Source organism: Idiotropiscis lumnitzeri, chromosome 12, assembly GCF_059441095.1.
Source record: "Idiotropiscis lumnitzeri isolate Australia: NSW breed Sydney's pygmy pipehorse chromosome 12, RoL_Ilum_1.0, whole genome shotgun sequence".
NCBI classification, from domain to species: Eukaryota; Metazoa; Chordata; class Actinopteri; order Syngnathiformes; family Syngnathidae; genus Idiotropiscis; species Idiotropiscis lumnitzeri.
Genome location: NC_142402.1, coordinates 1,610,149 through 1,627,890, shown reverse-complemented (window position 1 = coordinate 1,627,890; position 17,742 = coordinate 1,610,149). Strand labels below are relative to the sequence as shown.

The 17,742-nt window shown below is 42.0% G+C and overlaps 1 protein-coding gene across 3 annotated transcripts in view; it reads left to right on the top strand.

The window, feature by feature from the left end:
• The window catches only part of LOC148325152 (phospholipid phosphatase-related protein type 4-like), a 235,487-nt gene that overhangs the window by 75,501 nt on the left and 142,244 nt on the right, over positions 1 to 17,742 (top strand). For 2 of the 3 annotated variants that reach the window (XM_088311140.1, XM_088311141.1), the window contains 3 exons: positions 844 to 1,036; positions 16,273 to 16,330; positions 16,528 to 16,701. In XM_088311140.1, coding sequence (XP_088167266.1) covers positions 844 to 1,036; positions 16,273 to 16,330; positions 16,528 to 16,701 — 425 coding nt within the window. The remainder of the gene's footprint in view (positions 1 to 843; positions 1,037 to 16,272; positions 16,331 to 16,527; positions 16,702 to 17,742) is intronic. The other variant, XM_088311142.1, reaches the window with a different exon arrangement.

Here is a 17,742-nt window from a genome sequence, read left to right as displayed (position 1 = left end):
TTTGCATGAAGTGATAATGACTGTGATCTCTGCTGTGAAGTGGGAAAAAGAAAACAATAGTGGCTTTGAGTGTTCTCATTTTGTGCTGAGGTGGATAAATACTTCACTGCACCACCGTCCCGTCCTGAATTTTTTCTTTTTATTTTTAATTTCTGTTTGTTTTTTGTATTCTTCCCAAAATGGCAATTTCCCAAGAAATCAATACATAATGGGAGTTATCCATTGGGTTGAGATTTATTGAAAGAAATTACACAATGACACATGTAAAAACAAACAAACCAAAAAATATATAGATCATCTTATATCATTATCTATCAGCCTTAAAAGCAAGTATTGAGATTTGGATCACAATTCAGTAAATATGCAATGTGCAGTGTGGTAGGGCAGAAGAAGAGAGGGGTAAAACAGAGGAGGGCACAAGTAAGTATTAGGTACATTCTATGAAATAAATTATTACATAAAATATCGAAGGTTTTTAAATGCCGTGTGTAGAGTGCAGACCTCAATACATATAAATTTACAAAAGTGAACATGAAGATGAAGATGAATTGTAAATACAAAGAAAAGTTTTCCAAAAGTCTGAATGCTGAATCTGAATGTGTTTCAACAAATTGTGAAATTTATGCAGCTTTATGCAACCACATTTTTAAAATTGTATTTCCAATATCAAAATTCTTGGTGCATGTTTTTTGACATCACGAGTTGTCATTTTGTGTTTATAAATTCAAGATGTACTATTGTGTAGTCACATCATTATCCATTATATTTTCAGAACAATTGGAAACAATCAGGTATTTAATAATTTTTACAATTAAATACAATTCTTCTAATGCTTTTTCGCAGGTGTCCATATCTTCGGCCTGTGTGTGACAGCACTGATAACTGACATTTTTCAGCTCTCCACTGGACAGCACACACCTTATTGGCTGGATGTGTGCAAACCCAATTTAACTCAAATAAATGTATCAACTTGTGATGGCGCTTTCATTCTGGATGATATTTGTTCTGGACAAGACTTTCTAATCATTGCTGGGAGGTAAATATTGTGTTCTGTCTTGGATTAAGAGTATTTGTATATTGTCTTTTGGATGTAACGTGTGCATGAGGATATGTGTTTGTGTCAATTAATGCATTGCTGTTCCGTTTTGACCAATTTGCACACACAATAACAGCATATATTCACCTCCAAGACTATTGGAACCACCCTTTCAATAGTAGACATGATATACAGTGGAAACTCAATTCACAAACGCATCTGTTCAAGAACAAATCAATTTATGAACAATATTTAAGAACAATGCTGCTTTGATTTACTAACTATGTGACAGACGATGTATAGTAACAGCATCCATGCAGAATGTTCAGTTGTGTTCTCAAAAAACATAAACACTCAATGCTTTACGTTCTTATTCTTGTTTTTTTATGTAAATTAGCCATCAGGATGACGCCAAAGAAACTGATTAATATGAGTTATAGATGCATCTGCTACAACTACAATGTAAAGATAAGACAATTTAACAAAACACAAATAATAACAAAGTTTCAACAATAGGATGAATAAAATAATAAAACTAAATTAAAACACATTAAGGGCAAAATCTTAAGCTTTGTTATAGAAATAGAAATAGAAATAAAAATGGGTTTTTGGTGAGTTTTAAAAATGGAGATCTTGTCATAGTTTCAAACAAACAAAGAATGCTCTATTCTCAAAGATTTGTTCTTCAAGAGCAGCAATTGGAAAATGGCCGAATCCAAAGTGCACTACATGATGTAATAAAGGCAGACACAAGTATGGCAAGTGTCAAGTACGGAGTGGAATTTGGAACGGAACACAATGACATGCAAGTTGAAAAGTCTCTATCTACCAAAATACAAAGAACCTACAGTGACAGGGCTGGATACAGAAGACATTGAAGAAAGCTGACAATCTGACCGGAAGAAAGCTTGACATACTAACAGAGTTTCAATGAGTAACTCGTGCTAACATACTGATCCTATATGACAGAATAATGTGACATAATAAAACGATCAGAGAATAAAAGGAGCACAGCAACTGCATAGTCAACTGATCCATAAAGGTAAAACAAGTCACAACACCAACGGTCCCAAAGGCGCATGCCCTGATGATTATTGCTACTCAGGTTTCACAGACATTTTCAGACATACAGTATGAACTGCTTTAAATATTTGTCCATCAAACGTTCATACAAACTTTTGGTTGCTGTCGAACATTTGCGCCTGGGCAATTACATACATTTTGGGTGTATGTGTTTGTGAGAGTCGCCGATGGTGTAGTGGTACATCCACCTGAATTGTGTGCAGGCAGCGTGGGTTCAGTTCCCGCTTGGTGGCGGTGTCCATGTCTGTCCTGTGACTGGCTGGCGACCTGTTCAGGGTGTTGTGCGCCTTTTGCCCGTAGTCAGCTGGGATAGGCTCCAGCACCCTTCCGCGAACCTGTACAGGGTAAGCGGTGTGGATAATGACATGACATGACATGTTTGTGAGAGCGCAGGTGTGCTCCTCGGGCTATATCTGTGTATGTTGGCAAAGGGACCGAGTCTTATATTTCTGTTGTATTTTAATTGCACAGTGCTTTGAGTTTTAGTTATATGCATGAAAATAGTCGTATCAATAATATTTGATTTGATTTGAAATGATCCATACTAAGGACAAAAAAATGAAAAAAAAAACGCATTAAAAAATACCTAAATGGTTGGTTGTTGGGGACCACTGCTTTCCTCTATTGTATGGAAATTTAACATGTTAAAAAAAACCTAAATGGTTGGTTTTGGGGACCACTGCTTTACTCTAGTGTATGGAAAATTAACATATTTTCCACAAATTCCCGATGGGCACTCCGCACCTGGTTCATTCTGTCTGCTGCGGGTACTGTTAGTTGTCATGTCCATCCACATCTTGTCATGTTTCCAGTCATTGTGAGTCGATTCCTAAAATTCTGCATCTCCTGTCTGCAAAAGTCCAATGTCAGGGAAGTGCTCGTATATTTCCATTAGAAAATTAGATTTTATTAATTAATTTTATGCTTTATGTACAGCACTTGATTACAGTTGTTTTTTTTTTATATGTGCGCAAGAAAAAAAATTATTGCCTCCATTTTATACTTACTCTTTAACACTCTCAAAATCTATTGATATTGTCACTCTGAAATCACTCTGCCTCTATTGGATACGCCATCTGACATTACAGCGGTGTTGCAGCACATACCTGATGAATGGGTTAGTCGACGTTGTGAAAAGGGTTTTGGCCTTTCCATTGCTTTGTTAAATATCAATTTGTTGAATACGTCAATCAAACTTAATCCCAAACGTTTTGGGAGGAGGTGGGGCTGGGGGCAAACACTCTTGCTTTTATTCGAGCTAATGAGCAGATTGCATAATTCAGTGTTAGACACATTTCAGTTAGGCCCATAGCTAATGGTTGTTTCGTATGAGGTAAGATATATTTTCAAAATATTTTGCTGTAGTAACTTTGCAACAAGCAGTGGCTGACAAAACAGGTCAGGAAAACATGATGGAAGCATTGATTGCAATTAATTAAAAGAGCGAATGAAGAGAGTGATTTCACCCCCACCATTCATCTTGAAATTGGCCTAAGTGTAACGGTTGGGTGGAACCGTAATGGTGAGAAAAGGACCTAAGAGCAATTGGAATATGAGAAGGGGTTTATTTTTGGGGAAGCAAGTGAAGGCAGCGGTTCCGGAGTTTGGCAGATGGTGCTGATGAGCTGCAGGCGCGCAGGAGTCGGCGCCAGAAATTGCAGGGGCGTGCCTCGGACGGGAACGAGGAAGCCGCCCAAGCCCTTAAAGGCAAATAATAGACTCCACAAAACATTAAAAGCACAGGACACCACAGTACCCCACCCTCAATGAACGCCTTCTGGCGTCCTACCAGGCTTGTCAGGGTGAGCCGCATAAAAGTCATTTAATAAAGAATCATCCAGGAAGAGTTTACGAGATATTCATGAACCTTCATAACCTTCCCAGTCCACCAGGTACTGGAACCCCCTTCCTCGGGCTTCACATCAAATACCCTGGAGACTGTGAAGGCAGGGTGGTCGTCAATGATCCGGGGGTGGTGGTGGGGGAACGGGCTAAGAGAGCTGGAGGAGACAGCTTGAGGAGAGAGACGTGAAAGGTGGGGTGAACCTTTAGTGAGTCTGGGAGCTTAAGACTGAACGAGCGTGGGTTAACAATCTTCACTATGGGAAAAGGTCCAAGGAGGAGGAGTGAGCTCACGTAACTCTGTCTGGAGTGGAAGGTCACGGGATGAGAGCCATACCATTTGTCCGGGTTTGTAGTCAGGCGTGGAGTTTGATGAAGGTCTGCCAGCCGTTTTTCCTCAGCGCAGAATGGGCGAGAGATGCCTTGACCTCCGTCCAGACTCCCTTAACCCACCAGAGGTGTTCTTTCACCGATGGAACAGCCACTGCATGTTCCTGATCCTCGAAAAGTGGTGATTGGTAGCCAAAACAAGCCATAAAAGGGGACATACCTGTCGCAGTATTGGAGAGGCAGTTGTGGGCGTATTCAATCCAGAGGAGGACAGAACTCCATGACACCTGGTTACAGGTCACCACACACCTTTAGCAATAATCTATCCCCAGAAATGCACAGACGAGACATTTTTCTGGTTTCACAAACAGACGGTTTTTGAGGAGGTGTTGATGCACAAGACGGATATATGCTGGCGGTATTCCTGAAGGGAGCGGGAGAAGATGAGTATGTCATTTAGGTAGACAAAATCAAGCCGGTTCAACATGTCTCTCAGGATGTCATTCATAAGGGCTTGGAACACAGCAGGGGCGTTTGTGAAGCCAAAAGGCATGACCAAATATTCAAAATGACCCAGGGGAGTGTTGAAAGCAGTTTTTCACCCATCACCCTCTTTAATCCAGACTAAATGATATGCGTTTCTGAGATCCAGTTTGGAGAAAACCTGGGCCTCGCAGAGAGGTTCAAATGAGGGATCGATGCGTGGGAACGAGGACTTATTTTTAAATGTGATTTTAATTTAGGCCCTTGAAGTCTATACAGGGGTGGAGTAAGGAATCTTTCTTCTTAACGAAGAAGAAACCTGCTCCGAGGGGAGAGGAAGAGGGCCGAATGAGACCGGAGGCAAGGGAATCCCGAATGTACGTCTCCATGGCGTCCCTCTCTGGACGGGAGATGTTGTACAGCCGGCTGGTGGGGAAGGAAGCTCCAGGGAGAAGGTCGATGGCGCAGTCATAAGGGCGATGAGAAGGTAATGTGAGAGCGAGGTCCTTACTGAACATGTTGAGGTCATGGTAGTCGGAGGGCACAGAGGAGAGATCATCAGGAGTTGGAGCCCAAGGGGAAGATCGCGGAGCCGGGTCAGAGGACCACAGGCACTGCGAGTGGCAAAAAACACTCCAGGTGGTAATGGAGCAGTTTCTCCAGTCGATGGAGGCGTTGTGTTTTCGGAGCCAGGGGAACCCAAGCACTATGGGAACATGGAGTGAATTGATGAGGTACAGCTGAATGGTTTCTCTGTAGTTACCTGAGATGATGAGTGTAAATGGTATTGTTTGATGGGAGATCAGGGAAATAAGATGTCCATCCAGGGCCACCACTCTTCGGGGGGAAGTGAGGGGTTCCCAAAAAAACCCTAACTGTTTGGCAAGGGCTAGATCCATGAAGTCATCATCTGCTCCGGAGTCGATTAAGATGGGGACCGAGAAGGATTTGTTTTGCCATAAGATACCTAGGAGTGGAACGGGGAAGCCGCCCAAGCCCTGAATGGCAAATGATTGTCAGGTTTAAAAGGTCCTGACGCCTTCATTAGACTGAATTAAATGCAGAGAACCAGAGAAATAACCAGGGAAAGTTTTCTTTTCTTGACCATTCGCGGATGGGAGGAGAAGTCAGGAGGTGAAGTAGGCGTCTTGCCAGTTCAATCTCCCGCACCCTCTCTCACTTCTCCGACCACCCGCTTGATCTTTTATTCAGGAAAACGAAACTTATGGAAATTGAAACTTAAACAAGCGTGTGGGTGTGCCAGTTGTGCGCGTGTGTGCTGAAGCAATAATGTGCGTGTCTGTGTGTGTGCAATTATTACTGATACAAATAGTGTATAAAAACATGATTAAAAATACACAAACTATTTACATATTCTCACATTTCCCCCCTGTTTGTGGGTTTAAATCATGTCCTTACGGCTTTAAGATGAATCATCATAATGAAGTCCTACAACAGTGTGGTCATCCGTGGAGGGGCGAAAAACCCTCAGCAGGGACAAAATTCCCCTCCTCCCTTCCGGCGTGGAACGAGATCTTCATCATTTGATGACCATCAGGGAATAAAACATATAAAAATACATTTCAATGTGCCTAGTGAAAAACTGTCTCCATGCAGAGCTTGTCCCTGGGGTGACTTGATGAAGGCCCCTTGCCTCGTTGTAGAAGGAGACAGCCGTCTTTACCTCCCAGATCTTCGTGTGTGGTGTATGTGTGTGCACGTGTGGGGCTTGAGCGACAAGTCCATATTCTTTTTACGTTTCAGTGTCCAGTTCGAGTTCGTCATTGTCCAGTTCGAATTTGTCATTCTCAACATCAATCAGGTTGTAATGGTACATTTGAACAACAAACATGTGGTTAATCATCATCTTTTGTCATAAAAATAATGAACAGTCTACACATAAAAAAAATTAAAACCATAATTATCCCGATATATTGTGTTTCGAATTCTTCATAGTGGTCATAACATCAATAATTGTTTTGTTTTTATTAAATGCAAAAATATTCTTCAATCAAGGCTAAAATTTCTTTATTTACGTCATTAATTTCCAAACCATATCTAATCTTTTTATTCTGTGGCTTCAACATTCGTATCTGTGGCTGGTTGTGTGGTTCTGATGTGCGTGTGGTCCGAGATTGTGACTCAGGTGGGCTCCTGTTCGAGGGATTCGCGTTGCTAGGCCTTTAGCTGGAAACCGGTGAAGCTTGTACTGCAACTGGTGGATCCAGCTGCCACGCCCCGCGACCTTTGCTGCGTCGGGGTCACTGCCATCATCTGGCGAGGGCCATCTCAGCATTCACTTGTCCCAACGAAGTCGTTTCAGCACCTTGAAGAAGAGCTGGTCTCCCACACGGACGTGGTTTCTGTGGATCAGAACACACTTGACCAGTATTTGTTTTTCTTGCATCTTTTTCGGTCAAACATGTTTTTCGTTGGTGGTTCTGATGAACCTGAGAGTCGATAGGGGATAGTGTCCTTCCTTCGGCTGGCATTGTCCTCATTGCTGTGATTGAAACACAGTCTGGCCATTGTCTTTTTTTTTTCTTTGTCTTGATAAGTCTGGCCTTAACAGTTCCATTAGTGCGTTCCACAAGTCCTGTAGACTGTACGCACAGTGACGCTTTGAGTCAATTTTGTAACAACTATCCCACTTGTTACAACATCATTCACAAAATGCATCATTTTCACTTCAAATCACTTCTTGAAATTCCAAATGTCAGGATAATTTGATTACACAACACTTTTTCCAATTGTTTTAACATCAGCATGTGTTGATGGAAACAACTTAATCCATTTTGAAAACATTTCAATCATAGCCAAACAATATTGCAACCCAAACAAATAACAGTCCAAAAAAAAAATTTTTTTTTTGTTGAAAAGTCTGTATGTGGGAACAATTTCATATCATACTTCCCCTCTGTTGACACACAACTATCTGCTCGTGTGTCAATCATCTTATTCCTCTAATCAATGAATTAGGCAGCCAGGATTTGCCATCTGCCAATTTGCTGATCCTGTCCTCAGCAATGTTTGCACCTTTGTTCTCCCAATGTGTGCGTTCAATTAGTGGTGCCTTTTTCCCTGGCTTGAGATCAACTTGTCAAGTTGGTTTACTGCGTGTGTGTGTGTTCATTACCCCTCTTGTGCAAAGCCGACCTTGAGGTCATGTCTTGGGCTGCAGCCCTTCGCTGCATTGTCAGCGAGGCAGTTTCCAATTGTAATTGGGTCATTTTTATTAAGTAAGTTTTGCTTTTTCAAATAACTATTTAAACATGTTTTATGCACAACTTTTCGTTTCCTGTTGTGGTTTTAAAGCCCTTGTTTGCCCAATGTTGACAGAACACATGAACATTTATCTTGACTGTCAGTCCACATTGTAACCATACAGCTCATACAAGATGGGAAAACCCCAAATTTTAATTAGCTCACAACCGCCTACGCTCTTCCTGCTTATCCTAACAATTTCTCTTTTACAAGTTATCTGTTGGTATCACACTACTAATACTCCCATCACATAAAAGTCAGTGTGAGTTCTTCCTGCAACCTTGGTTCTCAAACACTTTTACTTCTTATCAGTCTGGAATGTGCACCTGGTCTGTGTCCTCCAGTCGGGAGGAAAGGAAAAAAAAAATAAAAAATGTCAAAAAGTTTAAGTCGGGGGTTGGTGATAATTTGGATGGCTCCACAGTCGTGTGGCGCCTTCTAAATGGTGCGTGGAAAAAGAATGACGCTGGGCTGAAAACAGGGACAGTGACAAATAACTTATGCGCGTGAACGAGAACGATATCAGGACTCGGCCATGACAGTCAGGGAAAGGAAGCAAAGGGAGCAATGTTCCTGAGCGCTTAAGTAGTCCTGGTAATTATGTCAATTAAGTCAATGTGAAACAGATGCGTGACCGACGAGGAACCGGTGTGTGGCTGGTGGGCGCGTCTCTCCAGCCATGATGACACGAGACGTTAACGAGTGCTGGAGGAAACGCCCCCACTCAGCTGGGACAACAAAACAAAGACATGGCATGACCGAAACGGGACGTGACAAAAACAAACAAAGACTTGACATGACCGACACGGGTCATGACAGTCTGCGGCGTCATCCGGGGAGCAGTAAAGCTCTTCATGCCCCTGTGCAGTCATTCATCGTTATTACCTCATCGTACTGCACAGGTCTTTTCATCAACTACGCTTAGAAGAATTTATTGTAAGAGGTCAGTTGAATGTTGTTTTATTGTTTAACACGAATCTCTCTCTCTACACCCATTTTCTATATGGTATGGTACAATTTTATTCATGTACAGGTATTACTGTAATCTTAAACCCCCAGAAATAGAAATTATAAATGTTAATTTGTTGCGCAAAACGACGGACTAATTATGTTAGTTAATTGTAGTGTTTGCTTGTTTTTGAAAGCTGATAACAATAATTGGTTGTTCGTAAGCAAATTGTTCGGTAGAACAGTGTTCTAGACCCTCAATTGTTATTGTAAACAGACAACATATTTTACAGGTTTTTTTTGTTATAACATGAATGTCACTCTCTCTCTCTCTACCCGTATATATATATATATATATATATATTATTATATTTTTTTTAAGCATTTTTGAAGGTGCGCCGCTACTTCGCAGATTTTCAGTTTTCGCGGGTGGTCTCGGTCCCCATTAACCGCGATAACCGGGGTATTACTGTATAACGAAAACAGCAAGGGCCCCAAAACGGAACCTTGTGAGACACCGTACGACAAAGGGGCAGAGCGGGAATCAGTGCAACCTAGGCGAACACAGAAGGTCCTGCCAGTCAAATAGGATCTAAACCATTCAAGAGCGCTACCATTAATGTCCACCTGGTGCTGTAAACGAGCCAGAAGAATATCATGGTCCACTGTGTCAAACGCTACATTTAGATCTAACAAGACAAGGCACACATAGTGTCCAGTGTCGTTCATTTAAAACAAGTAACAGGGCTGACTCTGTGCTATGCATTTTCTTGATACCTGACTGAAAAACCTCCATGACGTTGTGTTCATCCCAAAAGGATCAGAACTGCATATGCACCATGTTTTCCAAGATTTTACAAATAAAAGGCAATTTGGAAATGGGTCTAAAATTTGACAGCACACCTTGAGCAAGGCCAGGTTTCTCAAGCAGGGGTACCACCACAGCATGTACACCAGAAGAGAGACTGCTGTTGATAATGGCCAAAACCGATTTGCCAATACTTGGGAGAACTTCTTTAAAGAAATGAGGAGGGATGGCGTCATGTTGCGAGCCAGAAGGCTTAATATGGCAAACCACATCCTCCAAAGATGACAAGGAGATCGTGACAAAGGAATTTGACACTGCGGAATAAGGAACGTGTACGGAGGGGTCAAATGTAGCATTTGAAACAAGAGTCTGAGCTGTAGTAACCTTGTCCATAAAAAAAATGCAAAAATGAATTACACATTTCAGGGGACGAGTCTGTGCAATTTGGCTGTTGGGGTTTAAGTGTAAATTGTTTGAAACAGAGTTTGCAGATTATGACAATTTGCCTGAATAAGACAAATAGGACAAATACTCCCTCTTTGACTCTTTCACCTTGTTTTGATAAACTGTGCCTGCAGTTTTTTAGAATTTGATATGAGACCTGCAGCCTGTCTTTTTTCCACCAGCGCTCAGCTTTGCGGCGTTCTACTTTAGCTGCACAATTTCTTACATTAAACCATGGCTCCGGTCTTACTTTTGGCCGCATAATTTTTAATGGAGCCTCAGAATCCAAAATATTGCTACATGACAAGTGGAACCAAGAGCTGAGTTCCTCTGTGTTTGATGAGGAAACACAGAGCTGATCAAAGGCTTCAGAGAACCAAATAGGAGTGAAGGCTTTCAAAATCCGGCGGTTGCATTCACTGGTAGTAGGTTGAACAGCAGCAGAGGAAAACACAATATCAAAGAGCCCTGTTATGTGATCAAAAATCATTGTCCAACACTTTCAAATTTGAGATCGACAAGCCAAAAGTAAGGACAAGGCCTAACGTATGTCCCTGTTATATGAGTAGAGCAAGGCAAGCATTGCACCAAATTGAAAGAGTCTATGAGTTTCGAAAAGTCCTTTGCCACTCCATTTTCAGGGCAGCACACGTATCTTAAAATCCCCCATCAGCAGGATATGATCATATTTTAGCATGATTTCCGCACAAGGATTGGAAAAGTCATTCAGAAATCCCTTGTTGTATTTTGGAGGCCTGTAGATGACAACGCAGAGCACAGGAGCAGCCCTGCCTACTTAAAAGAACATGCTCTCGAAGCTGGTAATTGATGAGGCCATTATACACTGTTTACATTCAAACTTGTTTTTAAAAATAGTTGCCGTTCCTCCACCACGGCCTGACGTTCTCGGAGCGTCCAAGTAAGAACACGCAGGTGGTAATAGTTCCAGTATCACACTGCACTCACCGGCGCTCGTCCAAGGTCTCCGTCAGGCAGAGGAAATCCAACTCATTGTGAGGAAATAGCTCCCTCAGAATAAATGTTTTGTTCGTCAGCAAACGGGCATTTAACAACGCTCTCCTTGAGGGAGTTTAGCTGGTGTGCGTAGCTCCTCCGATGGGCGAGCTCTGGGAAGCTCTCACAGTTATTGATCGAAACTGCGTCGGAGGACACGTGGATGGCAGCGCGGCCGAAGCACCTCTGGACAGCCGATGATTGGTACCAAGCAGGGCTCTCGAACGCGCCATCACAGAGTACATCCATGCGTCCGGGATCGAGCAGGGGATGAAGCGTGCTTTAGCTCCCTTTTTAGCTTCGTCAGCTGGCCAACGCGTTTGCGTTAGTTTTACCCCAACTATGCTCAAATGCAGCTGAATCGCCAACTTCACGCCGCAGGTCCAGCAGAGACTGGCAATCATACACCAGCCGCGAGTCTGTGAGCATTTGGATGAATAGCAGACAGAAATTATGGTGTTTGGTCCCAGTGGCCCTTCTACTTTCAACCCTGTTGACCTTGGTCCCTGACATCTTTTCTTAAGCCAAAAGTCTCAAACTGGGTTTTAAACTAAACAGTGATTTTAAATTACATCGGCAAATCAGTGGTGTTGTTCGATCAAGCTTCTTTCATCTTCGCCAGCTGGCTAAAGTGAAGCCCTTTCTTAGTCATGTCATTATCCACACTGCTTATACTGTGTAAAGGGTCACGGGAGGGTGCTGGACCCAATCCTAGCTGACTACGGGCGAAAGGCACACCACACCCGGAACAGGTCGGCAGTCCGTCACAGGGCAGAAATTGTCAGAGTTAGAACCGATCCCACGCCGCCCACACACAAGTCAGGCGGATGTACCCCTACACCAGGCATCACCAAATGGCGGACTGCGGTCCGAATCCGGACCGCGGGATGGTTCGGACCTGACCCATGACCAATCTATGATGATTTTTTTCAGGGCGCATTCGCAAACGTTGGCGCTGCAATTCTAGTGAATACGGCCAATCAGATCTTTTGTTTACGATCCACTGCCAATTGCGCAGCAGACCGGAAGTGAGTGCTGCTGACAGTATGCCTTGCTAAAAAGTTAGCAAGGTCGATGCGTGTTGTTTTCAATGAATGGACGGAGAAATTTAGTTTCGTTCTGGCTGCAGCCGATTCCAAACCAGTGTGCATCATATGCCCGAAACCGTCGCAACATTTCGAAGGGCCACTACGAAACAAAGCACCGCCCTTTTGTGCAAAGTTATCCGCTGAAGTTTGAGGTGAGCGCACGCAAAAACAAACTTCGAGTGCAGTATAACGGTTGTTTACATTTTCGTTTATAGCCCAGCGGCATGCCAACGAATGTTCACTAAAAGTATTATGGATTTTGGAGAAACATAAAAAAAAAACATTCAGTGATGGGGAAGTTGCGAAGGAGTGCTTAAATGCTGTTGCACAAACATTATTTAAAGGAAAACACAAAGCCCAGATGTGTGAAATAATCTACCAAAACCCAATGGCCCTGACTCCTTTCCAAACCAGATTTAAGTTACTGGCAGGGCAGTCACAAACTCATTTTTCTCATTAAGAGAAGTTAAAAATAATATTCAAAAGAAAAGGTGGTGTCAAAGCTCATTTTTAATTATTTTTTCATGAGGACAGCCATTTTTATTGATTGTGCACTGAACATGTTGACCTGTTTTACTTGGATAATTAGGCTTTCCGTTTTTTTTAGGCTGATAACTCTTTGATTTAAGAAAAAAAGGCAAAAGATGTTAACTCAATGCTTAGCACTTGGTATATTTCCGGCTGAGATATTTTCTATTTTTTCCGGAAGTGGCACCCTTAAGTTCCTGGAGCCACATTTTCTTGAATGTGAAATAAACGCCTTATATTTGTTTGACTGGCAAAGGTGTTTAATGGGAACATTGCTAAATATTTCGTATATAAGTGCGCTCTGTTGAAAATGACTAAATATTGAAACTATATAAAAATGTGAACATAGGCTAGACATTAAGGGAAGTCGAACTTTGGGTCGGACCTTTTAATTGGAATAAATTTTCGTCGTGGACCTCTGTGACTTTTAATTGAATAGCTCTGCACTACACCATCAGTGATGCCCTTTCTTTCAAAGCAGTAATCCATGCCTTTGTTACATCTAGGCTAGATTACTGTAATGCACTTTACTTTGGAGTCAGCCAGTCCGCCCTCAAGTGCCTTCAACTGGTCCAAAATGCTGCTGCTCGCCTTTTAACTAGATCTCTAAAGACGGATCATACAACCTCTAATCACTGGCTCCCGGTGCACTATATAAATAAAGTTGTATTGTATTGTATTGTACCTTAGAGTTTGCGTTAAGATACTTCTGTTTGTCTTTAAAGCTTTAAATGGCCTTGCCACAGCGTACCTCTCTTTGCTCCTCCTCCCCTACGCACTTCCCCGCTGCCTCAGGTCTGTGGACCAAATTCTGCGGGAGGTGCCGAGGACTTAGCACAGCCTCAGCCAGCCTCGCGTCTTTTCTTTTGCCGGTCCTTCCCTATGGAATGACCTCCGATTAAATGATAGGCAAGCTCCCTCTCTGTCTACTTTTAAAACCCGTTTGAAGACACATTTTTATTCTTTAAGCTTTCGACTCAACATGAGACTCTTTTCAGCTGTTCTTCTGGTATCTATTGTATGTGTTAATGTGTTTTAATTTGTGTTCTAATTTACCACAAATTTATATTACACCATATGGAAACCGCTTCGTTAGAGCTCCAGCTGTTGCGAAATGGGCAATATAAATAAAGTTGTATTGTATTGTATTGTATAGCTTCAGAGTGTCTTAAGAAAACAAAATGAAAGTGTTGGAGTGGTCTAGTCGAAGTCCAAACTTGATGTAAATGCCGTGGCATTACCTTGAGAGGGCAAAGATGCAAAGATGTATTGGCCAAAATCCCTCTACAGAGCTCTGATACACTCATTGCGAGCTATGGCAAATGCTTGACTTGTGCTGTTGCCCAATTAGTTATTAGGTTAAGGGGGCATAACTTTTTCTCACAGGTAGGTTTGGACTTTTTTTCTTCTTGCTGCCTGATAAAAAACTTAATAAAAAACTGTATTTGTGTTTACTTTTGTTGTATTTGTCTAATATTTACATTTGTTAGATGCGAAACATTTAAGTGACAAATGTGTAAAAAAAAATCAGGAAGGTGAAAACTATTTTTCACACCGGTGTAGCTTTGATTGTGTCAACCTAGAAGCTCATGAATCTTGTACTGTGGCAGAAGATCATATATCTGTTCATTAGCTTTGCATAGAACCCAAAAGAAACCAGTGAACCTGATCAACTAAATTAGGTTATGTCAAGAATTTCCTCCATTTCTTTCCATCCTTTTCTTTGTAGGACACTGAGACAGATGGCACCATACATTCATCCATTATCTGTTCCGCTTCTTCTCACAAGGGTTACGGGGGTGCCTATTCCAACTGTCTTCAGGCAGCAGGCAGGGTACACCCTCAACTGCTTGCCAGAAAATTGCAGAGCACACATAGACGAACAACCAACTATCCGTGCGCACACTCATATGTTTGGACAATTTAGAGTGTCCAATCAACCTGCCATGCATATTTTTGGTACGTGGGAGGACCCCGGAGTATGGAAGGGCCGAGCTGGAATCTATTTCTGCTAACCAGTGGGTCTCTGTGCCGCCACAGATGATACCACATCAATGAAATTCACCACACGCGCACTAACAATTCCACTGGAGACCTCTCTGAACTGTGGATGCAAGCCAGTGACGACCAGACAAAAATGTGTGCGAGTGAGAAATGTGGCCAGAAAGTTCTTTTTGAGTTTGAGTTTGCTTTGAATTGATTGAATAGTCCAGACTCGTGTTATTGAAATTGCATGGAGTGCCCTACATTATCTACAAAGCATATGTGGACACCACCTTATAAAGAACTAATCCCCTTTATTTTTACCTCTGTGCCCATCTCTCTAGTTAAGAAATCCATGTACCAAACACCTAAATTGGGTTTTTCCGTTGTCTGTACCTCTTAATATAAAGTGTAGCAAAGGCAAACCTCACAATCTCTGACTTGAGAGGTTTACCTATGACCATAGGTGTCAAATTCCAGTCCTGGAGGGCTGCTTTCCTGCATGCTTTCAATCTCTCCCAGCTGGAACACACCTGATTCAAATGATCATCTTATCAGCAAGCACAAAAGAAGCCCGAAATGTATCCCGCTCATTTGAATCAGGTGTGTTGCATTTGGGAGAGATGGGAAAGATGCATAAAGCTGCCCTCCAGGACCGGAGTTTGACACCTGTGCCTTAGACAGGTGCGTTGCCCAGGCTACGTCCCTGTGTACAGACCTATAACGTTACCGCTTAAACCACTTGGGTTGTACAAGTCAGAAATTGACAAATATTTTTCTTATTGAATCACATGACAAAAATATTGATTTAAAAATGAGAACACATCAGTAATTCTAAACTTATTAAGAAAAATACGCTAATTATAGTGCCTATACTGCCCGCACTAGCTAACTCAAAAGATTGTGTCAATACTTCACTCAACAAATCCCTTGCCCCCCACCACACGCTACACACACACACGCACACACCCACACGCACACCCCCACACACGCGCGCACGCACACACACGCACACATTGAATAATGTTCTTTTTTATGTATGTCAAAATAGAGTTTGTGATCATACATATATTACCAACTTCCGAAGATAAAATTGTTCTGCCATCATGGGATCTCCTATTGGTTCACACATATTTTTAACCTTGTTCAACCTACAGGTATATATCACTGGTGTCAGGCCAATAACTTGTTCCTCACATTCCTGGAGACTCCAAAACTGGCAAGTTCAGATTAGTCAATTATGTGTAAAAGTAACACCCACGTGTGTGGACTGACCAATAGTTTAGATTTTTGAAAGTATGTGAAATTCATCAAAATATAACTTGCAGATGTTTTGGCCCAACGACAGTGATATTTAGTGGTGTATTTATTGTCTTTTTGCTGACTGAAGCCACAAATAACTTATTCTTCTTATTTTAAAGGAAGTCTTTTCCCTCCCAGCATGCTTCTTTGGCTGGCTTTGCAGCTGTCTATGTCTCCGTAAGTCCACACACAAATGCACAGACGCTCATACACACACATGCACACAGAATTAGAACCTACTACATGTCCAATTATATCTTTGTTTCGATGGCACGTACGTGATGTAATATTGAAAAATAACTTTCATTAATTAAATGGTTATCAGAATATGATTAATTGTTGGATTGTGTAAAAAGTTTTGAATTGTGTTTCAGATGTATTTAAATGCAGTACTGACAGACTCCACAAAGCTGCTGAAGCCCCTTTTGGTGTTTTCTTTCATCATGTTGACCATCCTAGCCGGATTAACCAGGATCATACAGTTTCGAAACCACCCTGTTGATGTCTACTGTGGATGGATCCTGGGGATAGCTGTTGCTACTTATCTGGTAATGTAGTCAACAAATCATTATTTCATTGATGTGAATGTTGAAGTATTAGAAAAGTGATGGGTAACTTTAATGATGAGGGAGCCTGAATTTTTAATCAGCATTATTAGCGGGCTACGTAAGACAGCATACTTCTTTACCAGACGCATGGTGAAAATAATATTTTTAATATGGCCAAAATACGTACATGTATCCATCCATCGATTATCTGTACCGCTTCTCCTCACAAGAGTCATGGGGGGGTGCTGGAGCCTATCCCAGCTATCTTTGGGATGTAGGCGGTGCTACACCCAGGACTGGTTGCCAGCAGACAAAGGGCACACAAAGACGAGCAACCATCCGTTCTTGCAATCAAATCAAGGGACAATTTCGAGTTCTTAATCAACCATGCATGTTTTTGGAATGTGGGACAAAATGAGGACCCGAAAAAAACCCAGGTAGGCACGAGGAGAAGGTGCAAACTCCATGCAGGAAGTCCGGAGCCGGAATCGAACTCAAGACCTCTGCACTCTGAGGTCATCGTACTAACCAGTCGTCCACTGTGCCGCCATTAAACCATACAATAATTTGCAAACGCTCATATTAAATTTTTACATGGCAAAGAAGATATTTAATGTTCAGACTGAGGAGCATTATTGTATTTGCTCATTTTGAATTTGATGCCTGCAACTCATTCCATCAAAGATAGGGCAGTGACATAATTACCACCGTGTTCCATCACCCTTCCTTTCAAGAACCCAAAATGCTTTTTGAGACTGAGGGCTCTTATTGTTGAAGCTTTGTAGGTAGAATTATTTCCCATTCTTGCTTGATGTACGCTTTCAGTTGCTGATCAGTCCTGGGATCTCCGTTGTCGTTTTTTGAGATTCATAATGGACCCACACATCTTCAATGGTAGGCCGATCTGGACTGCTGGAATGCCAGTCTAGTACTTAAACTGTTTTACTAAAATGACATGTTGTAATACCTGCAAAAAATGAAATGATCAGGGATAAACAGCATACTAGCAAACAATGAAACAATCAAACAACCAAAACAAGT